Source organism: Vicugna pacos, chromosome 16 (genome assembly GCF_048564905.1).
Source record: "Vicugna pacos chromosome 16, VicPac4, whole genome shotgun sequence".
Lineage (NCBI taxonomy): Eukaryota > Metazoa > Chordata > Mammalia > Artiodactyla > Camelidae > Vicugna > Vicugna pacos.
Window position 1 is genome coordinate 40721761 of NC_133002.1, and position 25859 is coordinate 40747619.

At 33.0% G+C, this 25859-nt stretch overlaps 1 protein-coding gene across 6 annotated transcripts in view; it reads right to left on the reverse strand.

Annotated features, from left to right (window-relative positions):
* NF1 (neurofibromin 1) overlaps window positions 1-25859 on the reverse strand; it is a 219296-nt gene that overhangs the window by 154679 nt on the left and 38758 nt on the right. For all 6 annotated transcript variants that reach the window (XR_012059675.1, XM_072938963.1, XM_072938962.1 and 3 more), the window contains exons 2-8: window positions 17736-17879; window positions 16017-16100; window positions 12409-12599; window positions 7256-7362; window positions 3621-3688; window positions 3302-3377; window positions 2116-2273 (exon numbers count right to left, since the gene is read on the reverse strand). Coding sequence is in view for 5 of the 6 variants with exons in the window: in XM_072938963.1 (XP_072795064.1) it covers window positions 2116-2273; window positions 3302-3377; window positions 3621-3688; window positions 7256-7362; window positions 12409-12599; window positions 16017-16100; window positions 17736-17879 (828 nt within the window). In the remaining variant the exon portion in view is untranslated. The remainder of the gene's footprint in view (window positions 1-2115; window positions 2274-3301; window positions 3378-3620; window positions 3689-7255; window positions 7363-12408; window positions 12600-16016; window positions 16101-17735; window positions 17880-25859) is intronic.

Sequence of the window (25859 nt, forward strand, 5' to 3'; positions counted from 1 at the left end):
AATTCCCTTGACACAGAAATACCAGTTTTGGAATTCTGGTCTATAGAATTAAAAGCATCAGCTAACAAGAATATATGAACAACAACAACAACAAAAAAAAGAATCTATGAACAAAGATAATTACTTAAGGACTAAATGCAAAGGCAAAAAACTGAAAAAAGCTATTCATTCATTCACAGTGAAATGGCAGAGTAAATGAGGTTCATTAGTGTCAGAGAGTATTACCACAATTACTTAAATGAATGTGTTAGATCTCTATCAGCTATTCTGAGAAACAGACAAGTAAATAAAACAAGATGCAGAGTAATATGTATAAAATGATTTCATTTTAAAGTATAACAACCAGCACCTTAATGTGTGTATTTTCATTTAAATGTTTGTATGAGCAAGTAGATATGAATGGAAGGATATATATCAAACATTAACACTGGTTAGCACATAAGGAATATGACTAGAAAAGAATGAGAATACATTAAAAATATTTTTAAAATCCAGAAAGATTTAAAGATTGAAATTCTTTAACCTAGAAAAAGTGCTAGAGAAAAATATAAAAGCCTATTTCAAAAATCTTGGGAAGTGCCAGATACGAACGTCACATACTGTATAATTCCATTTATACAAAATGTCCAGAACAGGCAAATACATAGGGACAGAAAGTAGATTAGTGGTTGCCAGGGGATGGGGTTAGAGAGGAATAAGGAGTGACTGCTAACAGGTACAGGGTTTCTTTTGGGGACAACGAAAATATTCTGGAACTAGACAGTGATAATGATTGCACAACTTTGAGAGTATACTAAAAATCACTTAACTGTATACTTTTAAAGGGTGAATTTTATAGTATGTGAATTGTATCTCAATAAAATGAATAAATAAAATCTTGGGGGAGAGAGGTCTGATGCAAAAAACTAGGAAACAAAAAGAAAAAGAGTGAGTTGACTTCATACAAATTTTACATACATAAATAGCAAAAACAAAAACCCATAAACAACGTTTAAAAAGAGAGACCAAGTAAAAAATGTACACACACACTCTACAAATCAACAAAAGACAAATTAATAGAAAAATGAGCAATTCACAAAACATATACAAATGACCAATGAACATTTGGAAAGATGTAGTTATGATTATTAAAATACAAATTCACTTAGGCTTTTTACTTATGTGCATTTTCCCAATAAAGAGAAGCAATAAAATACATACTATTTTGAAGGACTCCAAAATAACTAAGCATGAAAATAGATGTCCTCATAATGGACAAGCTGGGATATAAACCTAAGTGGAGTACCACAGAATCACAGACTCCCAAGGATTATCTAGTTCATATATTTACCAGTCAATGCAAAAACTCCCTATTCAGTATTTCTACAAAGTATTAAATCATTTCAGCTAATTTTGAACATCTCCATCCACAGGCAAGTCATGCAGGAGCCCATTTCATGTTTATTCAGCTAAGAGTATTTCTTCCAAAGGGGCAAAAATATATAAATTTTTTAATATTTATATTATAAAAATGTATTATCAAAACAAACCACATATAGAAATTCAAATAAAATAATGAGATTAAATACCCCGCTCTCATCTTTAAAAACTTGTAAGTGCCCCTTAGAATTATCAGTTGTTACAGTGCCAGTTTCACTAGAGATGGCATATGTGGTACCCTGCTTTCCTAATAAAATTCTATGAAAACTATTCTAAAATACCTAAAATGAGTCACTAGACAATTTCATTAGTACCAAGTGGACACAAACCTAAGTACATGCAAAAACAACACAAAAATGATGAATTTTAGTAGGGTAATGCTTGCATTGATTATTAGAGGAAAAAATTATGTTTAATACTGACAGAAGTATTATTTAGTCTTCTGTGGTAAAAGAATGCAACTAAGGGACTGTTTTAAATCTTTCATCAATGAATGTTATCACTGATATACTTTTCCTCCAACTAATTTTATGTCCAAGTGTGTCTCTGCTAAGGCCAGCAAACAAAAAAACCTACAATGATGCAACCAGAAATGGTCCCCTGAAATGACGTGCTTACTAAGCTTAAAGTAATATACATCTTGAGTAAAATAAATTGCATCCCATCTGGACATAGTGGAAATTACTTTGCCCTCACCTTATTCATGTTGTTTTCATCAACCACATCCTTGGATATATCCTGGATTATTTCTGGACACAAGATAAGGAGAATGATCTGTAGTGGCCAAACTGCTGCTTTACGTTTGGTGCTTTCAGCAAAACCATCTACCAAGTCAAACAGTTTTTCTGCACACTCTATGTGAAAAATATAAATATTAAATGATATTATTAAATGAGAAGAAATCTCTGGCGTTAAATTAAAAGTTGGCACTACCCCAAAAGCTAAAGGCTACATTTTCAAGATAAACTTGGAAGTTCACTTAACTCAACAAATTCATTCAGGTAAACTGGCAAGCAATGGGTTTTTTTGCTGTTTTTTTTTTTTTAACACTTTTATTGTAGTATGGTTCCGGTACAGTAAACTACACATATTTTAGATATACAATTTGATGAATTTTGATAGCTGCATATACCCATGAAACCACTACCATAATCAAGAGAGCTAACATTTCCATCACTCCCCAAGAAGTGCAACTTTCAAATTCCCAATTGATTCCTTCCCACCTTCTTTAACCCCTGGTAATCATAAGTTTGTTCTCTATATCTGTGAGTCTGTTTCTGTTTTGTAGATAAGTTCATTTGTGTCCTTTCGACAAGCAATGTTACACTGCCTATGTATTGGAAGAGCTATCTTGATCCATTCTAGAAAAGTTCACATTTTAGAACGGCCAGACTTGTGTTTAGTCTCAATGTGCAGGGCCTTATGCAAAGTGTAATGTGACCAAGAAGTAAGACTGAACAGCTTCCAAAAGGGAATCACAAGAGCTCTCCAGGAGTCTCTATTCTCTGCCTTGCAGTTGTGTCTTGAGAATTCCAAGTGAGGATATGCCTACTTTAAACACATCTCTCTAAATACAAAATAAAGCCTCAGAGCACAAAAAGTGCGTCTCTATAACAAAGAGCCATCAATATCCAACCCACAAGTCTAATTAGAGATCAGAGCTTCATTTCAAACTTAATCTATTTGTTCAAAGGAAAGGAAAAAGGCTTAGGGGTAATTCAGAAATATAGGAGGAAAATACGATTTCCTATTTTGTTGTTCAACATATGTTGAAATGATTAAAAGCACCATTATAACAAAAGTAACTTGGAAATGATAGGTTTTTATCTCATAAGTAAGAGTTTAAAAAACAAAAGCAAAAACAAAACAATCTTATCCTTACCAGCCATATCAGTCTGTGGAATCTGGTATAGCTTTGTAAATTCATCTGGATAATTTTCTACCCAGTTCCAAAATGCCTACAAATAACAAAACAGATGTTTTTATGTGCTATTTTCTTAATATACTAATAAAATGTCATATGGCTCCAATTATATCACAAACTACTAACTTCCTTCACAAGAATATCGCAGTGCATTTTTCCTAAAAATTAATGTGAAATTATCACTCAAGTCATAACTTTTTGATTCAAAACACGGAAGACAGCAACATTTATAACCAAAAATTAACAAAACTTTAATACCACAGAAGTTATAACTTACTTTTTCCAGGCTATTTATAACTGCTAACTGTGCAACCTTCTTTAGGGCTTTAAATTTAAATGCTGTTTCTGGGGAAAAAAAGTTTCATAATTAACTCTAGATTTATTAGTTAACACAAATACAATTCAGAGCTACTAGTAAAAATAAATTTACTTTTACATACAAACTTTTGTTCCAGTATTATTTTTAAGCAATGTAAAGATAATTAATATAAACCAAAAACTCACTGTCTACTCAAGACAAAACTCAGTAAGAAGCCCTGATTTTCAAAGGCTGTTGTGAGTTTTTTCCTTTGTTTTGTTTCTAGTAATAACTGTATTTTTCTTAAATGTACAAATATAAAATACATGGTTGTTGTAGAAAATCTTAAAAATACACAACAATCTCAGGGAAATTTAAAACATTATCCAGGATTCTACCATTCAGGGACAATCACAGTTAACAGTTCGGTGAATTTTCTTCCTTCCCTTTTCATATGCATGTATAAGACAAACATATTTACCATAACTGACATTAGACAGACTACATTAAACCTGTTCTTTTCATTTCACATTGTCTCCTCAATTTCTTCCATGTCAGCAAGAATTCTCATACATATATTTGATGGCTTTATATTTAATAGTAACTATTACTTGAACAATTACAACATGCCAGGTATTTTCAATCTTATAAATTTAATTCTTTCAAAATCTTAATGCATTCAGATATTACAAATGAACCAACTGTGTTTATGAGATTACAGATCTAATAAATGACTGAATTGGGCTTTATGCTTTGATGTCTCTCAGAATATTTAAGTCACTGGTTATTTAAACATTTTCCAATCGTACATTTAAGATATTTCCAATATTTCACCATTATAAATAACACTAATAAATACTTTTTATAGCCAAATCTTTCCACATTACTGATTATTTAAAGTACATAAATATCTGGAAACAGAATTATCCAGTCCAAGAGATGATTTTTTAATGTTCTTGATAAATTTTGCCAAGCTAGTTTTCAGAAGGGTTGGGCCAAAGGCCACAACCACCAAGCAGCATATGAATGTGCCCTTATCACATCCTTGCCACCATTAAATGTGTTCATTTCTTTTATTCTAATTTGACTGCTCAAAATAGTAGACTGCATTTTTAAAACAAGATTAAACATTTCTCCAGATATATTAGATATTTTAACCTCTTCTATAAATTTACTGTCTACATCTACAAAAAGGTTTATATATGGAAAAAATGCTCCTTTTATAAACTATTTTGGCAGAGAACTTGCCCTATGGACTTTCAATGAAAGGATACAGGTACTTACTACATTTATATAAATATCTTTCTAAGATAAAGTCTTCAAGTTATAAAATTGTCTAAATAATCTTTTAAAAGTCAATTTTTTCTGGACTTGCAAATGAGTACCTTGCTCTTCAAGTCAGTTTTAAAATATATCTTCCCAACCTTCTTTGCTCTAACTCTTCTTTGATTTCCAAATAATAGCATTACACTTCACAGTGCTCTCAATCCTTTTGCCTTCCTGTATTCATCTACTTTACCTTTATGACATCTTAAATGTGTTATACACAGTAATTTATTTTCAATTCCAATGCATAAACATTTTATTACACCAGTTCTATATGTTTCTGCTTGGATCTCCTACTGATACCTAAAACTCAATAGATCTAGAACTGAATTTATTTTCCTGGTCCCTCTCTTTTCCCCATCAACCCTTCCTTTCCCGCTTTAAGCAGCTTGCTCTGTAATACTAGGTGATACTTCCCTTTAACCTCACATACCTAAATCAATCACCAAAAACTATGCAATGTATTCTACTCAAAGGCCATGTATTCTACTTCCTAAATACCATATCAAATTACCACATTCTATCCAGACTTCTACTACCCTTATTTCTCACTCACATTACTAAACAACTAGGTTCCAGAAGTTCATGTAACTTTCTATCAAATCATCCTGCAAATTTCAAGTAAAGTGGTACATCCAAAGTAAAATACTGATCAAGGTAATTCCCACCCAAAAGCCTTTTCATCACTTCCCATGGCCACTAATTAAAGCCTCACAGCCCATAAGCAAAACATGGTAGCAGTAAAGTACTCTGGCTCTAGAAATGCGCAGATGTGAACTGAATCTTTATCCTGCCACTCCCTAGCGATATGACCTTGGAAATGTTACTTAAGCCTCAGTTTCCTTATCTATATAGGGGATGGTAATAATAATTATCTGTTTCACAGAATTATTTTGAGGACGAAAAGAAAAAGCATGTAAACTGCATAGCATGATGTAGGGCACATACTGAAAGTGCCATAAACATTACTATGTTTTTATTGATATGACCGGACCTACTTTTGTACCTCCAAATCTTGCTCTTTTCCTTTTAACATCTCCCACCCCCAAACACATACATACATACTTCTTCTCTCACTTTATTCTACTCTGTCTGTCTCTGTCACATTGCTTTGCAAATAATCTGATAATAATATACCTTCCATAAACTACTCCATATGCTCCATAGGGAGAGATTCAACATTTTATTAACCTTTGTAAGCCTAGCACTTAGCATGGTTTCTTGAATAGTTTCTCAACAAATGCTGCTGAACTCAATTTAAAACACATTACTACTTTTACTATTCCTATTACAGGAAGTTTCCATTCCTTTCACCATAGAAAACCAAACACGGTACTTTGAAAATTACACTGCAGAACTATTGAGGTTTTCAAAGTTAATACAACTAAATTTCCTCTTAGGTCAGACATTAAAAAACATTATTGACAATTCTTTAATCAATATACAAAGTAAAAAAAAGTGAAAATCATATACTATAAGGTTTCACATTTAAATTAGCTAGAATCCAACATTACATAAAACTAAAACAATTTTTGTGAAATGAATTTAGGTATTTATACTCATCTTATTAATAATACTTACTGATACTTAATTTATATTACTACATTACTGCTTATCACAAAAGTTCTCTCAGTTTCTTCTGATAGTTTATTTCAATCAACATAATCATGTAAAGCACTCTCCAAAGCCTTAAAATCACACATTATAATATCCTCACGTGTGACTACTATTGACATGTTCTACAAAGAAGCAAAACTAGTCACTGAAAGAGTAAAAGACTTTGTAATGCTGTAAAGTCAGTCAGTCAGTAACAGATCTGAACACAGAATGTCAGAAATGAGATTCCTAACTCAGTTTCTCCTTTCATTGTAAAAGCAGTCTTCTGGCTCCATTCTGCAATGAAACTTTTATATCCTGCTAAACCATCTACTTTTAGCACTGCAACAGCAAAACAAACACCTTCTGTAACTTACAGCTATCTTTAAGAGATGAAATTCTAGAAAAATTAAGTAACAGCATTCTTAGATTGTCTTTATTAAAAGCAAAAATTGTAGTTGAGCAAAACTTTCCATTGCCAAGATTTAAGATACTCATTTTCTCTCTACTGTATTGTTTTCAAAGGTTTAAAAATTACTGAACCATAAAGTATCATTGGCCATTTCACAAAACATTTGCATTATAAAATCCATTTTGATGTCCTAGCTCAACACAATATAATTAATAAATCCAAAATTCTGGTTTTTCACCCACATTAATTAATTTCAGATATATCATACATTTGAACGTACCCTTCAGGAGTCGTTTTAATTTTGCACAATCCACATTGATATACTGTAACAATTCTATATCATGAACATCAACATTGTCTTCTGAACAAACAGTTAATTCCTGTAACCTAAAAAGTAAAAACCAAAAATAATTTATCAACTGAAATCATAGGATAGTCCAAAATTCTGAATTCAACATTCTTCTTACTGTAAAGATGAGTTTTTAAGAGAAAATACACATATAAAAGAGAATAAATTTTTCTTATGAAGATATAATGGAACATAACTGATACAGGGGATATGATGAAAGAAACTATGATAACCTAGTAAACTTCACAATGTATGTCAAATCATCATATTGTACACATTAAATACACAGTTATTCAATAAAAAAAAAAAAGAATCAGCATGCTGATAACTGCCAAAGTACAGTAAGAGATGTATGGGTATCTGAAATACTTTCTCCCTGCTACATGTATTTTTAAAATTTTTCTATAACATAATTATATTTCAAATTGTAAGTTAAAGACAAATTTCATTAACTTCTATTCACATCAATTAGTCTTCAGAAATATGAATGCCATTTTATCTACATTCACAGGCTACATTTACTTTGTATTAAAAAAGAGTAAGCCTTCTTCACGGCACTTTTCACAGTCTGTACATGTGTTTATGTGATTATTTGATTAATATCCCTCCTCTCACAGTAGAACTTAAGCTTGTAATGACAAGAATCTTTCTAAACCCCAAATTTCCCTCTTATTAAATATGAAGTTACCAAAAATGTAGAAAAAAAATTTTTTTTTACATTTTTATTGATTCATAATCATTTTACAGTGTTGTGTCAAATTCCAGTGTTCAGTACAATTTTTCAGTCATACATGGACATATACACACTCATTGTCACATTTTTTTCTCTGTGATTTATCATAACATTTTGTGTATATTTCCCTGTGCTATACAGTGTAATCTTGTATCTAGAATCTAGATACAAATCTAGAAAAATTTAACACAACCAAAATACAGAAGTTTTTAAACTCACAAAGAAATTTACTGAAGTCTAAATGAAGAGGTTAAAGTTTTCTTCCATTTTTCATTAACGACCAGAGGTTAGCTTTTCAAAAATTGGTACTGCTAATTTACCAAAGTGTGTTTCCTAATGAGGCATGATTATTTCAATTCATAGATATTAAGAAAATGTAAGCAACAGAATAGAATTACTAATTTTCACAAATGCAGAGGGAGAGGTGGTGAAGAAGCACAAATTACATGACCTTATTTGTAATATTAGCTCAAACTGTAACAATTTTAATATATTAAAAATTGACATTAATCATCACACTAAACCTTCAGTTACTAAATAATGAAATCAATGCTATTTCTTCCTTCTCAAATTCCTCTTTCACTCACTTTAGCCTACAGATGTACAGCTAACATTAAAACTATCCTAAGCACTTACACTAATGTTCTTATCATCAGGGTGAAAAAAGCTTAGCAGTTCACACTGGAAATGAGAAGGTCCTAAAAACTGATTTACATGCTAAAAATTCCACAACTGCTGCAAAGAGCTAAAAATATGGAATATGACTCCGTAGGAAACACAACTTAGTAAATCAGCAACACTAACTTTTGAAAAGCTAACTCTTGTGATTGTGAAAAAAATGGAAGAAAAGTCTATTTCTCTTTATAGTCTAGTTCATAGGGAAGGGGCATTTTGTAAAGGTTAAATGTCATTTATAAAGCACAGAAATCAAATAAATGGGTTGTCTGGGCAAAAGAAATGAAGTGGAAAACCTATCACTAAAATATCTAGAAAGACTAGGTAAACTGAACAACAAAAAGATATTTAAAATATACAAAAATAAAGTGAAACAAATACTATCTACCCATCCAAGTCTAGAAATGTAAAGGAAACTGAAATCCAGAGATAGTTTTGAAGGCATGATCTGGCCAACAAAGGAAGAGTGAGTGTTGGTTAACTTTTTTTTTCTCTCCTTAACCTAGGGGTTTGGGGTTCACATCTACATGAGACTGGATACAAAGCCTTATACTTTAATAATTCAGGAAGCAGAACCAGGGCCCCTGCATAAAACATGGCTAGAAAGAGCTATGCACTTCCCAAAAAAGAAAGAGACACAGAGAGACAGAGGGAAGAGAGGAAGGAAAAAAAAAACTACCAGCATAAGAAGTCTCTTTGCTCTGCCTAAGTTTTCCTTTGGTACAGGAAAAAGTCACCCAGGGCTGACACCTCATAAGGGTTTGAGGCCCACATTTGTATTACCCATACAATCTAGGGCTGAGAAATTAACAAAAATATAGGTCTACAACTGGACACTTTGCAAAAGCAAATGCAAACCATCACGAGACTACTCCCACAGCCCCAGGCTACATGAGATTCCCAAAGAAAATACAGACTGTACTAAAGATAAATCTGCAATCAAAGTTTACAAATCAGAAACAATTTACTATGAATGAGAGTTGGCACATACAAACCATATGAAATCATTTAACAATCTTAAAGAGAATATAAAATAAGTATGTTTTAAATAATTAGACATATAGGAAGAAATTTTAAACTATTAAAAGGAATAAGAAACCATTAAAAAAAAAAAAAACCCTAGCAGATGTGTAAAAGAATCAAATAGAACTTTCAAAGGCAGAGTCTTCTGCTTCTGGTGATATGTCAAATTAGATATTCCTAAGGACCCTCCCACTACAAAACAATTAGATCCAGTGCCTTGTATAGTAATTCTGTGGAGAAAGAAGCTAATCTTCTACATAAAAGAGTAATATGATGTTATGATAAATCACAGAGAAAAAAATGTGACAATGAGTGTGTATATGTCCATGAATGACTGAAAAATTGTGCTGAACACTGGAATTTGACACAACACTGTAAAATGATTATGAATCAATAAAAAATGTTAAAAAAAAAAGAGTAATATGAGCCACAGAACATGGTATACTTCAGCAGAATAAAAAAGTTATCTTAAGATCTGTAACTCGTATTATTCCTTTAAAGAAGAGCAAAGGACAGAAATATCATAAGCTAATGGTAATCCTAAAAGAGAAATATCTGTGGACAGGTAGAACAGTCAAGCACAACAAATTTTCATGACATTGACTTATCTATTACATACTAGGTATAAAATCAATCTTCAGAAAGAACTTCCATTCTGGTCTCTAGCATATTTTAAGTCACCTAATGCTCTGACAGTAGTGTCATAAGATAATCCCCTCTAAATTAAGCCATCATAATGGTCTTTTAGATGAGTGGCCCTCTAATAAGATCAGCTCCTATTTCTAGCACAAGCTAAAGCAAAGAGCAAATGCACTTGTCTAAAACATGAATTTCATAGATCTCATTTCTGAGCAGTCTGTCCCCTGAAAGCTACAGAAACTGGCTTATTCTGGAGATACTTAACTTCTATTCTGGAAACAGTGAACTAGATTCAGGAAATACACAAAAGTTGTCTATTTTTACACGTGCTAATGCTGCAAAATAAAACCTTTGGTGACTAGAAGAATTTTAGAGTTTTCAGAGGTGGCACATTTGCTGTGCTTTATTAAAGCAATTCATGCTTGGATAAACTAAAAAAACATTTTATTCATTTGATCATTTTCTACCTTCAATGTAAGATTTCAAACACTAAGACTAGCAGTCACTTAAACAAAGAAGGAGGTGTTTTTTGTTTTTTGTTTTTTTATAATTTTCACGCCTCCTGCTACACCTAGGTGTTTGTCACCTTGCTATTTCAACCAGTGTGTTATTACTCAGAATATGAAATGTTATCACTCAAAAGATTTCATGAAGACATTATTTTACTGTACAATCATTACCCAACATTATCAATCATATTATAACATTAAATAAAATTATAATTTTCTTTGTATCAGGAATTCTAATGAAAGCTTGTTAAAGAATGTTGCTGCGTAGCATCATCATGATTACAGAAATGTCATTTTTTTTATTAAAACGATTGCAGGATTTTATAGTCAGCCAATTCCCCCCGAACACCATAGCACAAATTCTCAAATTATGATGTACGTTCTCATTCACATCTGTCACATTAAGAATGAACTAAACTGACTAATGGAAGTCCACTGTTCACACAACACAGACAAACCAAAAGATGCAGGTAACCAATAAACAAAGAAGATTGGTTTTCTATATTCTGTATTAGTCTTGATCCACTGAATCACTAGGTGATTTATATTTCCCAGTCATAATTAAGGACCCATTTGACTCCACCTGCATGAGAAAGGCAAATCATTTGCATGAAATTAGGTTCCAGAGTTACTTGCTACCATCCTATTCCATATAGCACGATGGACACCAATTTCTCCATCTGTAGCATATCACAACAAATGATCATGTGATGATTTCTAATCATCAGTATAAGCTTAAATTATATAATTTTAAAGCACAGGAGTGTATATTATAAAAAGGATTTCATCAAAATATGGCTAAAATAGAAGTATAGGGAAGCAGCCTGGTATAATGAAACAGACTCTGAAGCCAGTCTGACTTAGAAAGTTTGGGTTCTCCACTATTTGGCATATTACCTTGATTACTTTTTGAGTATTAGTTTGCTTACCTGTAAAATGGGGAAAGTATCACCTACATTTCAGAGATACTCAGAGGATAAAACCACATAGCATATGTTGTACATGCTCAACAAATGGGAGCTTTTACAATTCATACACTTAAAACACAATCTACTTTCTAGAAAATTCTACTTTGCAATTAATCACTTCCTTGTGCTTCCAGATTGCTGGTGCTTTTGTTTTTGTAACTGAGAATCTTGTGATAAGAATCAGAACTGAAAGATCATTAGAATTCTGACTACTCATCAATTATTCTATCTGATAGGCTAATTTAATTAAAGGAATAATATGTGAAAAAGCTAAACCAGAAATTCATACCTAGTGTTTAAAAAAAAAAAGACTGGTTAGGTGATTTTTTCCTTAAAATTTAGGCTTTCAGGTTTATAACAGTACTTATTTAATTGTGCCCACCAATATCACAATATTACGTAATAAAAATTTTAAAGAAATCAATGCATAAAATTCCAACAAAAGCCCAGGTTAAACTCATTCCTGTCAAATGTTTATTTTTATGTAGGTAACATTTCTATTACTTACAACAGTCCTATGTAGATTTATACACTAACCTGGTAGAAATGCGACTGAAGACTGCATTGAAGTTGTTACAACTGAGAGAAAATAAAACCCCAGAGGCAGAATTCCGAAGTTCAGCTGCATGTTGGTTTCCTTCACGACAGGTGTGAAGAAAATGGCAGATTTCTGGCAGCAACTGTTTGACCAGCATTGTTTCATCTAACCTCATTGTGTCCTTTGGTTGCTAAAATGGAAATAATCACGTAACTCTAAAACTTTCTTAAATTTAAATGTAAATATTTTCTGTTATGAAAAATTTCAAACACACATATGAATTGAATAGAATAATGAACACCCATATACTCATCACGTATATTCCACAATTGTTAATATTTCATCCCGCTTGCCGTATTTACCTACAGTTAGTCTAATAAAGAGGATGGTTCCATTTTTTACCTCTTAATCACAATAAAAGTCCAAGCCTCCACATTCATCTTCCTCAGCTCCCCTATTTCTGCTTGCTCCCCCATTAATTAAATCCCTACATAAGCCCTCCCTCTCCTGGGAATATCTAGTTTATTTTGAGTCCCAAATAAACTTTACTTATATTCATTGAGAGCATTGTGTCATCTGTCTCAACATCCAAATTAATTCCTGGACAGGCAGTTATACCCACCTTTAGGCAGACTGACCAAAACAGATAGCTATTACTCATTACAAGTCATTTTGTTTCGGTTGAACATCATAACTCCGCCTCTACATACTTCAGCATTTCTTACAAATAAGGACATTCTCCAACTTCAATACAATCATCACACCAAGAAAAAATAAACAATTCCCTCATACCAGCTAATACCCAATTTGTATTCAAATTTCCACAACTGCCCCTGTCTTTCACAGCTTGTTTTACTCAACCAGGCCCAAAAAAAGGCTCATAGATTACAGCATGATTATTACATTACTTTAGTCTCTTTATTCTAAAACTATTTCCTCTTCACACTCCATATACATCATTTCTATTTCCCATAACACTGTTTTTTTTAAAGAAAATGGCCAGTTGCCTTACAAAATGTTCCATATTGTTGATCTGATTATGTCTTAGTGAGGTAACTTGTTCTAGTTACTGTATTTTTCTGTTAAGCTGGAACCTAAACCTCATGGTCTGATTAGATTCAGGTTAAACACGTTAGGTAAGTCACTAAAGTTACATCACATCAGGAGTACATAATGCCAGGAGGTCCCACTGTTAATGACATCAAGTTTCATAACTTTGGTGTAACACTGAGAACTCTACTTCATAGAATAAATCACTACAATTAACAAATGGGTAAAACTACCCTGCAGATACACTGTCCCACATCAATATTTCATCGAACAGTTTTAGTATCCTTATATGAATGACAATTTTGATAATACCAAGCATGATAACAAAGAAAAAATTTTCCTAAAAGGGTGTACTATGCTCAACTCTATAACCACAATCCTGGGGGAGGGTACAGCTCAAGCAGTAGAGTGCTTGCTTAGCATGCACAAGGTCCTAGGTTCAATTCCCAGTACCTCCTCTAAAAATAAATAAATGAATAAACCTAGTTACCTCTCCCCTCAAAAAAACAAACAAACAAAAGATGCCTATCTGTAACTGCAATCCAAGGGCTTTCAGGTGCAAATACACTGAAATGTATGGACAGTAAATAAACATACTACCTACAAAATCTGAGTTACAATGCTTTCTTATTTATGGGCTAACCAAATAATAGATATTGAAACCAATTCCAATTAATAAACAAATAAAAATTATAGAAGTGTTCAATATACAAGAACAAAAATATTTGATTCCTCAAATTCTACCAAATTCTACTCACAAAATTTTTGTTTTATTCATCATACTCGTATTTGTTCACTTTCATTTAGCTATTTCAACTACTTATATAATAAACATGTACTTGTAGGCTCAGTTCTTCTTAAACTGCCTCAATATACTTTGATCTAAAAATGAAAATCAAGAGAAAATCACAAAATAACTGGAGGCAATTTTAGAAAACATTTCAATAATAGGAATAGTATTATTTAATTATAAATTTAATGGAAACCATTTACACATTTTCAGTAGTAGAGCAGAGCAAGATAATATATATTTTATGCATTATACAAGTCATATCATGACCACTTAGTAGAGTTTCAATAAGGCTATGTCCAAAGAGCATCAAATTAAACAGGAGCCAATAATATCAGCAATTATTCTCCTAAATACCTCTCCTTACCTTTCAATTACAAACGCTAATGGAGAAAAGCTGTAAAACTGAAGAGGCAATAAACCATCCTATCCTCCTTCAAACATGGGTGTCACTGTTATATTAGTATTTACAATCACAGTAGTAAGACCACTACAAAGAACTGATTCAAGAGAAATTGAAAAAATTGTCCACCTTCAAATTCCATCATCCTTAATATTAAACAGTTCTTTTGTTCCTTCACTCCATTTTACAAAAGGCAACAGCACATCACAAATTAATAGATAACACAAAGCTAAAAAAGAACTAGCTCACCCTCAATCTGAAGAGAAAATTTATAAGCACTGTCTCACAATTCTGGAATATGGACAAGGGTCAATAAAAGGGTTTAAAACATTATGCTTAGGTTTTGTGGCCTACATATTAAATATTTCTCTTCCCTAAGGATACATCATTTGTGAATGTAATTACTCTTCCCGACTCCCTGCCGTATTCCTGCCTTTAACACTTCTGACCATTCTCTCTTTTCTCAACCAGTCAGTCTTCATGTATCAAAGTCCCTTCCCATCTAGGTTTATTATAGAAAACAACTGTAATACATGGAAGAGAAAGGCAATTCTGAATAAAAGCAAAAGATGTGTCAAAGGAAGAGAGATTGTAAGAAATAAGTTAACCCCAGTACATACTGAATAGACAAATCTTTAATATGGAGGTATTAAATTTATATTTACATAAACTCCTACCTAGTTCCAGGGAGAATTAAAGCTGGTAAAGTACAGAAACATTATGCTTTATACAACAGAAATATTTTTGAAAAAATTCTAATTAAGTCATGGTTGAAAACTCTGAGATAACTATTTAGAGGAAATGTGAGAAAGAACTGTTTTGTATCCAATTACTCTTCCATATATCTATTTTACATGTTCGTATTTACATAATAAGTGTTCTTAAGGTAGGATTTATCAGTAATAGTTACAGCTTTAATTTTCTAAGTTCTATTTTATATAGATTGGAAAAGTAAAATATTAAAATCAGATTCATATGGGGGAAACAAGATTACTCTTGGTCTTTCACATCATATTCTTAGACAGCAAAGCAATGCCACAGGCCTAACCAACTAGAGAAATTAATTAATTCAAAAAGTAACTTTTCCATAAAATCTTTTCTAAAGAAACTGAAAGGTATGTGACTCAAGCTTAACACTTTATAGTAAACTTAATATTTATTTAATTTACAAAAGATGAGAAAATAATTTTCTCTTGAAAACCTGTCTATGCCACCCAGCCAATTGTTACTAAAATTCATATTCATATGTCTTAGGCAAAAAAATCCATGACTGTCCTCCTGGTCCATACCTATGCTTCAGTATATCAGATCATTCTCAAAACCAAATTCACAAAACCTGCCTATCTAAGAACAGATTTACTTACCCCAGCAAGACATTTTTCCAGTGTATCCAATATAATCAACTGAGAGAGATATAAATTTTTTTCAGCAGCTTCTCCAAATATTCTCTAAAAGAAAAGATATTCAGAACACTAAAAGTTGGTTATCACTCTCCACTACAAATGAGCACATCTGAAAAGTGAGGCACTAAGGATCAAAAAAGTCAATAGTCTTCCATTTTTATCTCCCAGATTATACTAGATTTAAATCTATTATTTTTGATTTTATCCTAATGCTCACACAAAATAAAGACAAACAAAAATGTTGGCATTTACTACAGTGTGACAGTAAAAGATATTCTGGTTTATACTTTAAAAATATGCAGCATTTAGACACACATATAGATCTTTAGCAGAATCTTGAACATTTAACAACACTCTAATGGACAGAATAATCAAAGCCTAAATTCTTATAGCAACAAAATACTGTAATACCAATTATAGTGAATTTTAAGCATTCACTATCCTTAAATCAAATACTACACTATTTATTGACAAGAGAGTATGGTTTCCACAATTCAGTTTACTCAATAAGCACTAAATGAATGCCAATACTGTTTTTGTTTTTTCAAAGAAGATTCCAAATATTAAAACATTTTCAGTCTGACTGGGAACATGGCCACTTATTTATATAAACAAAATCCTACTGCTATGCCCCACACACTGTGCAACAGAAGAGCTCCAGAAAATGTTCAGTGTATTTCTGTAAATCACTTTTACATGTTTATAAAAGGTTCCGCTTTTTTCAAAAAATCAATTTTTTTCCATAAAGAGAAAATATCTTTGTAAGGCAAATGATTGCCCTTACTTCCAGTTTACCAATTTGGTAAGTCTGGGGTATTTTCCAATCAACTTTTTGAAAAGAAAACACTCTGAAGATGATATGACTATGAAAATGGTACTGATTTTTACAATTCACAAACAGAACTCAGTTTCATAGCTCAATATAAACAATACAAATTGTCATTATAAGTGCTCAAAACACACAGAGCAAGAAGTATTCAGATCAGCTGTTTTCAACTGAGTATGAAGGAGATTTTACAAAGGAATTGACATAGAGGAAGGAAATACCTGAGAAAGATAGAAGAAATAATATGTTCAAAGGTACAAAGAGAAAATAAGCTGGAGTACCCTGAAGTCTAAGTAATGTAAACGGACTTTATAAAACAGGGGGAAAAAGAAGCAATTATAAGCTTCAGACAGTGAAATTACTTGACCAAATCGATATTTGAGGAATACTTTCAATGTGGGTTCTCTAACTACTATAGAATCTGTCACAGGTTATAGGTGGAAGGAAGTAAAACAGTATCTTCACAAAAGCAATCTCACATATTAGGACTACAAAGTCATATTTCATTTATCATCTACTTAGAACTAGGACAATCTGGTAATATTCAATTGAGAAGCTAAGGGAAATATTTTAACAGACTACTATGGTCAACTCATATTCGACAAAATCTGTGTGAAATCCTAATTCCAGAAAAATGGAAAAGTAGATAGGGTTACAAACAAGAGAAGTATCTAAGGGAAAGAATCAAAAACTCAAACCAAAGTTAAAAGGTTATCTGTGCACAAATTAAGATGAGTGTTTATATCCAGAGTCCACAGAAAATGACTGTACTTCAAAATATGCTGCTCCAAATTTTTCAATCAATAAACAAACCAAAATAAATTCCCCCGTAAAACAGTAATGCAAATACTCACCATATTGTTAACATTCTTTAAGATAGTGGTGAGGCCGCTTATAACCAAAGAAAACTTATATTTGGAAATATTGATAAGACATTCCTTGTTGTGTTCGGTACTGACTTTGGTATGTGTGTTCTGTTGTCCTGTTTTTATCGGGAGCTGAGGGGAAAAAAAAGTCAGCTTACACTTTTAAAATGACTAAAAAGAACTCTATCTCTCATTGAAAATCATGAGATTTTAGGAAAATTTTATCAACAACAGTTACCTATATTTTTATCTCAAGCTCCAAATTTCAATATATATACTAGAAATTATAGCAAATCTAAAATTCTTTACAATTTCACTTTTTGCAGCTTTCTAAAAGTCATAAATCTCTATCTAAAAAATTAAATCTTTACCCAGCACTATATAACACAGAATGATGACTCACAGAAATAGAGCTACTTCCTTGTATCTAAAAATTACTTCAGAGACTGTCTGCAATGAAATGTACACAATCCCTTCCCTTATACATTAAACTCAAGCATTAAAAGAACAATAGACCAAGAAAACCTATGCCTCAGACCTTTAGTCAATAACTGCAAATAACTGCAGATTGTTCAGAAATGAGAACCAACTGTATAGCCTGGAATAAACACAGTATAAGACTGACTCAGGTATGATAATCACTCTCAGGTACATAGCTAATGGAGTAAAGAATAACAAACAGATAAACCTCAAGGGAAAAAATATCCTTTAGGGGACCAAACTTTTTTAATCCGAGAATGAATTAAGTTGCACTACTAATAATTTCATCTCTACTCTATTTAACAGTAGGATTCTGTATTGAAAAGATCATGAATAAGTTTACTGTTTAAATAGTAGATACTACTAATATGAACAGATAACACTGATGAGGTTCCTCTGTGAAAAAACAAACCTGAGTCCAGTTTCCTCATTTTTAAAATGGTTCAACTAAAGGTGGAACGAAACCAAATAGCATGACCAAGTTTGTTCTGCCAGCTAATAATGTGACTAATTTGACAGTGAAGAAATACTAAATGAAAGAAGGGAAGCATTTTTAGGTTTTAGAGGAGGGGAAAAAATAGAAGCTGCAGAATTACATAAAGTTAATTACAAAGATTATGGAGAGAAAAGAATCTGAAAGACAAAAAAGGGGGGATTTTAGAAGATGGCAGTGCCTGCAGTGTAGCTTGTGAATCTCCCCCAAATCTCTCTGCGAGGGTTCTGTATGTGTCAACTAGATTGGATCAGAGAGTGCACAGATATTTGGCTAAACATTATTTCTGGGTGTGTCTGAGGCTGTTTCCAGACAAAATTAGCATTCAAATAAGTGGACTCCAAAAGGCAGTCTGCACTCCCTCCAATGTGGGTGGGCATCATCCAATCCATTGAAGGCCTGCAGAGAATAAAAAAGCAGAAGGAAGAATTCCTGCCTTTTGCCTGACTGAACTGGGACACTGTTCTGCCCTCAGCACTCCTGGCCCTCAGGCCTTCAGATCTTTCTTTCTCCCCTCTGTTGGTTCTGTTTCTTTACAGAACCCTGGCTAATATACTCCCCCCATGAAATAGCAAAGAATAGCAAAACCCGTGCACAACATCCACAACAAAATTAGAGGACAAGGCACCCCACAAAGACCAAAATACAAGCAAACAGGAACAAACCACTTATAGCTACAAAACTAGTGTGGCATAAGCATCTATGCCAGAGAGAGCAGAAGGAAGCACAACGTCTGATGGACTTAACAGGACAAAAACTCCAAAACTGTATTACATCCTCAATGAAAGGCATAGCAGGCCAAGTTTAGAAGCCTAGGTGAAATACAGGGATTTTTCTGCACATGGCAATTGGCACGTGAGTGCAAAGAGTCTACAATGAAGTCTGAAAAGAAGTGAGCACACTTTAAACCATCACCATCTAACAGAACTTTCTGTCATGATGATGACGTTATACTATATCAACAGTGCTCATTATAGTAGCCACTAGCCACGTACGACTATTAAGCACTTGCTACATGACTAATGCAAAGGAGGAATCAAATGTTTAATTTTACTTAAATTTAACTTACTTAAATTTAACATTAAGTAGCCACTGGAAACCCCTGGACAGTACAGTTCTGAACTAATCAGCTGAAGAAACACCCTCCTTCCAAGATGAAGACCACACTGAGAAAAAATTGCTGAGATTCATTGCAAATTGACAACAACAAGAATGAAGGGGCAAAGGAAAAAGATCCAGATAAAAGTGGAAAAGAGGAAGAAGGACAAGAGAGCTCACAAAGAATGAGATAACATATTTGTTTAATTTCATGAAAGTAACAGAAGAGCTCTAGAGCCATGACAGAAAGCTATCCTGGCCCATACTTCCCTCCTACCAATTAAAGAAAACTAATTTCATATAAAAATGAGCAACAGAAAAGACTGTAATCAGATCACATGTGAAGTTATTTTAAGGAAAAAAAGAGTAAGAGACAGAATAATATTGCAACAGAAAATGAAAACATACCCAAAAGATATGTTCACCAACAGATGAAAATATAAATTACTAATGCAAAATGACTGAGAGAAATTTTTTAAATGATTAAACATATGAAATAACAAATGAGAATTAGAAATAAGGTGACAGAATTCAGGAAAGAATTAGAAAAAAAGAAAAACCATTTCAGAAGTGAAAACTAACTAGAAGATATTAAAGAGTAGATAAAACAAAGTATAATGCTTTAAGACTAAAAGCAGGTAAATAGGATGAAAACTGTAATAACCAAAAAAATGAAAAATAAGGTGAGGATTTACAATAAAGCAACAGAAAAGATAGGCAAACAAGATTCAACAAATGTTTATACAAGAGTCCTCAAAGAAGGAAATCACATCAATGGAGTAGAATAAATACTAGAAACTAGAATTCAAGAAACTTTGCTGAAGTATTTTCAAAATACATGAAACTATGTATTTAAAGGGCATACTGTATGCCTAGAAAAACTGACCCAGAATGGTCAATACCAGGACATATTTTAGTAAAACTACTGGTCTTCTGTAAATAAAGAAAAAAAAATCTTTTGAACATTCAGGCAGAAAGAGAAAGCCACTTAACACAAAAAACAAAAATTAGACCGTTAACAGACTTTGACAATACTTTCTGCTGACAGACAATGGAATAACATTTTAAGATTCTCAAAGGAAGACAAAGTAAACCAAGGATTTTATATGCAAGCAAACTGACTCCCAAGTATAATGGTGACAATCAAACTGTTCTGAACTACAAGAAACCAAGAAATACTGTTCCCTTGAGCCTTTCCTGAGGAATCTACTAGAGAATATGTTTCAGGAGACACATCCACATTAAGAAGCACCATTAAAGATATATTTACTAAAAGAACTGAGAATAAATGATAATAAGGGAGAAAACATACTATGTAATTGCTATATGTAATGACAGTATAGACACAGTACAATTATCAAAAATGGGGAGAGGGCAGTGAGAGTACACAAAAAGTAGGATGTTTCCTGATTGCGTTATGGTACAAAGAGTAAAAGTGTAATATTTTAAACTGAATGCTAGGTGAGATGGAGTTGAGAATAGGTTATAGCTAATTTCAGTATTACTTACAAAAGAAAACCACTATGTAACAACTCCCTCCCCCAAAAAAGGAAGGAAATTGGAACTATAAAGCAGTGCTAAGAAGGAAATTTATAGCTATAAATGCTTACATTAAAAAATGAGAAAGATTTCAAATCCACAACCTAACTTTACAACTTAAGGAACTAGAAAAAGAACAAATGAAAGCCAAATCTAGGAGAAGGAAAGAAAAAATAAAGATGAGAGCAGAGATACACAAAATAGTAGAACACTAACAGAGAAAAATCAATGAATCAAGAGTTGGTTCTTCAAAACTATCAACAAAATTGACAAACCTTTAGCTCAATGGACTAAGAAAAAAGAAGACTCAAAGTACTGAAATCAGAAATCAAGGTGAGAACATTACTATCAATTACACAGAATCAAAAACGATTTAAAGAGAGAACTATGAACAACTGTATGCCAAAAAAAAATGGAATAACCTAGATGAAATAGACAAATTCCTAGAAACAGAAAACTTACCAAGACTAAATCACAATGAAATAGAAAATCCGAATAGACATAACTAGCAAGGAGATTGAATCAGTAATCAAAAATCCCCCCCAAAGAGAAAAGCCTTGTACCTGATCACTGCACTAGTGAAATCTACAAGCATTTAAAGAAAAACTAGTATCAATCCTTCTAAAATTTTTCCCCAAAATTGAAAAGAACACTTCCTAACTCATTCTATGAGGGAAACACTACCCTGATACCAAAGCCAGACAAAGACACTACAAGAAAAAAAAATTATAGACCAATATTCCTAGTATGCACTGATGCAAAAATCCTCAACAAAATATTAACAAACAGAATTCTAGAGCATATTAAAAGGATTATACATCATGACCAAGAAGGATTTGTTCCTGGAATGCAAGAATGGTTCAACATATGAAAACTGCTCAATGTAACACATTACATCAACAAAATAAAGGGAAGGAACCCCACATGATTTTCTCAGCTGATGCAGAAAAAGCATTTAACAAAATTCAAAACTCTCTCATGATAAAAACACTCAACAAATAGGAATAGAAGGAAACTACCTCAACATAGTAAAAGCCATATATGAAAAACTCACAGCAAATATCATACTCAATGGTGAAAGACTGAAAGGTTTTTCCCTAAGAACAGGAACCAGGCAAGGATGATGCTTGCTTTCACCACTTCTACTCAACACAGTACTGGAAGTTCTAGCCAGAGCAATTAAGCAAAAAGAAATAAAAGGCATCCAAATTGGAAAGGAAGAAGTAAAATTATCTTTGTTCTCAGACAGCATGATCTTACATGTAGAAAACCCTAAAGATCCCACCAAAAAAAAGCTGTTAGGACTAATAAATGAATTTATCAGTGTCAGGATACAAAGTCAACACACAAGTCAGCTGCATTTCTATATATATGAACAATGAAAAATCTGCAAAGGAAATTACAAAAACAATTCCATTTGCAGTAGTATCAAAAAGAATAAAATATTTAGGAATTAAATTAACCAAGGCAGTGAAAGACTTGTACAATGAAAACTACATCACTGAAACACATTAAAGAAGACACAGATAAGTGGAAACACACCCCATGTTCATGGATTAGAAAACTTAATATTGTTAAAATGTCATTATCCAAAATGATCTACAGAGTCAACGTAGTCTCTATCAAAAATCTAATGACATATTTGCAAAAATACAAAAACCCATTCTAAAATCCATATGGATCTCAAAGGATTCTGCATAGCCACCAACAATCTTGAAAAAAATGAACAATCTTACTAAGATTCACATTTCTTGATTTCAAAACCTATTACAAAGTTACAGTAATCAAAACAGTGTACTGTTGCCCTAAAGAGAGACATGTAGATCAATGTAATAGAATAGATGGCCCAGAAATAAAACCACTCACATATGGTTAAATTTTTGATAAGGGTGTCAAGACCAATCAAAGGAGAAAGGCAGTCTTTTCACCAAATGGTGCTGGGAAAACTGGGTATCCACACGCAAGGAAGTGAAGATAGACCCCTACCTAACATCACATACAAAAAAGTAACTCAAAGTGGATCAAGGTGGGGAGGGTGTAGCTCAAGTGGTAGAGCACATGCTTAGCATGCACGAGGTTCTGGGTTCAATCCCCTTCATCTCCTCCAAACAAATAAGTAAACTTAATTACCTCCCCCTACCAAAAAAAAAAAATTAAAAAGTGGATCAAGGACTTAAATTTTAGACCTAAAACAATAAAACTCTTAGGAGAAAACATAAGACAAAAGCTTCCTGACACTAGATTTGGTAATGATTTCTTGGATATGACAGCAAAGGTACAGGTTACAAAAGAAAAAATAAACAAACTGGATGGCAAGAAAATTTTTAAATTTTGTGCATCAAAAGACACTATCCACAGAACATAAAGTCAAAACACAGAACGGGAGGAAATTTTTGCAAATCATACATCTCATAAAGGATTAATATCCACACTATATACAGAACTCCTAAAACTCAACAACAAAAACAACCTGATTCAAAAAAGGGGAAAGAACTTGAATAGTCATTCCTCCAAAAAAGATACACGAATGGCCAATAAGTACATGAAAAAATGCTCAATATCACTAATCATTAGGGAAATGCTAATCAAAACTACAATGAGACAACAACTCACAACCATAAGGATGGTTAATATCAAAAATCAAAATGAAACAAAATAGAAAACCAGTAAGTGTTGGTGATGTAGAGAAACTGGAACCCCTTGTGCACTGCTGGCTGGAATATAAAACAGGACAGCCACTGTGCAAAACAGCATGAAATTCCCTTTAAAAAATTAAAAACAGAATACCATATGATCCAGCAATTCCACTTCTGGGTAAATATACAAATCAAGTGAAAGCAGGATTCAAAGAGATGTGTGTATACTCATGTTCACAAAAGTATTATTCATTATAGCTGAAACATGGATGCAATCCAAGTGTCCATTGACAGATGAAAGGATAAGCAAAATGTGGTATATACACACGATGGAATATTATTCAGCCTTTAAAAGGAAAGGAATTCTCCACTATGCTACAACATGAGTGAACTCTGAAGACATTATGCTGAAAAAAAAGTCACAAAAAGACAAATACTGTATGATTCCATTTAAATGAGGTACTTAGGGTGGTCAAAATCGAAAGACAAAGTATAATGGTGGTTGCTAGGAGCTGAAGAGAGGGGAGAATGGGGAATTACTGTTTGATAGGTATGTTTACAAGAAGACAAGTTATGGGAATGGATGGTAGCGATGGCTGCTCAACCATATGAATGAATTTAATACCACTGAACTTTACATTTAAAAATGATTTTTTCCTACTGCACTCCTGATTTTTGCTACAGATTGTGTAAGAATCTTCCTCTCTGTCAACATGCCAAGAGTTGATCAAGGGACTAACCCTGCAGAAGGTATTAACCAATGCTGCCTGGGACTAGGTGGGTAAGTCTACCTAATTCTAAGATTTAGATAGCAAGTCCACTGGGTCTCCAACTTCACATTGATCGGTTTAAAAAAATACATGTTTTATATATATATACATATATAAACACACATATATATGCACACACATATATAAACATACACATATATATTTATGTTTATGTATTTCATATATATATTTTGCCTCTTCTATTTCTCTACTTGTTCAGAAGCCAATTAGGGAGAAAAGTATAATCAAGCCCCTGCACCCCCCCACCCCTTAGCTTCTATAAAAAGCACTAAAATCTATGTAGAAGAAAAAGCAAGACTAGGGTAGTGAGTGACCAAGATTCTGCCAGATAAGATGGTCACGGAAAGCTGTCTGGAGATGTGACATTTGAGCACAGACCTAAATGAAGAGAATGAGAAGACCTATGCAAAGATCTGAAGAAGAGCATTCAAGGCAGCAGAAGCAGGTCAAATGGATCTGATGCTGGAATGAGTGTGGCATATTCAAAGTCTAGCAAAGAGGCCATTGTGGCTAAACCAAAGGGAACGAAAAAAGAAACTATACGGGATGAGGTCAGAGAGAGAAGCAGGAATGGATCAGATCATAAAAAGCCTTGTAGGCCATTTTAAAAGCTTTAAATTTGAGTTTGATGATGTGGCAGTTTTTTATTTTCCAATTTTGGTGATCGTATCTCTCAAACCACATGCTCTCCTGCAATGAGACCCTGCCATTCCCACATCAAAAAAGTGTAATCTACTTTTCCATTTTCTTGTATCTAGGCAACTTTTGTGACTATTCTGACCAATAAAATACGGCAGAAGGGACACTGTGCCAGTTCTAAGCACAGCTCTTAATTGGTCTGACAGTTTTTCTTTCCCTCCTTCTGGAAGCCAGCTGCCATGTAAAAAGTGTGGTTATTCTGAGACCACCATGCTGTGAAAAGCCCAGGCCACATGGAGAGATTCTGAAGAATGAGATGCCATGTGGAGAAAGATGCCAAGAAGCACTGAGGTACCAGACATGTGACTGAAGAAGTCATATTGAGGGATTCTCCAGCACCAACAACCCCAGCCAACACTTTGTGGAATAGAGCTGA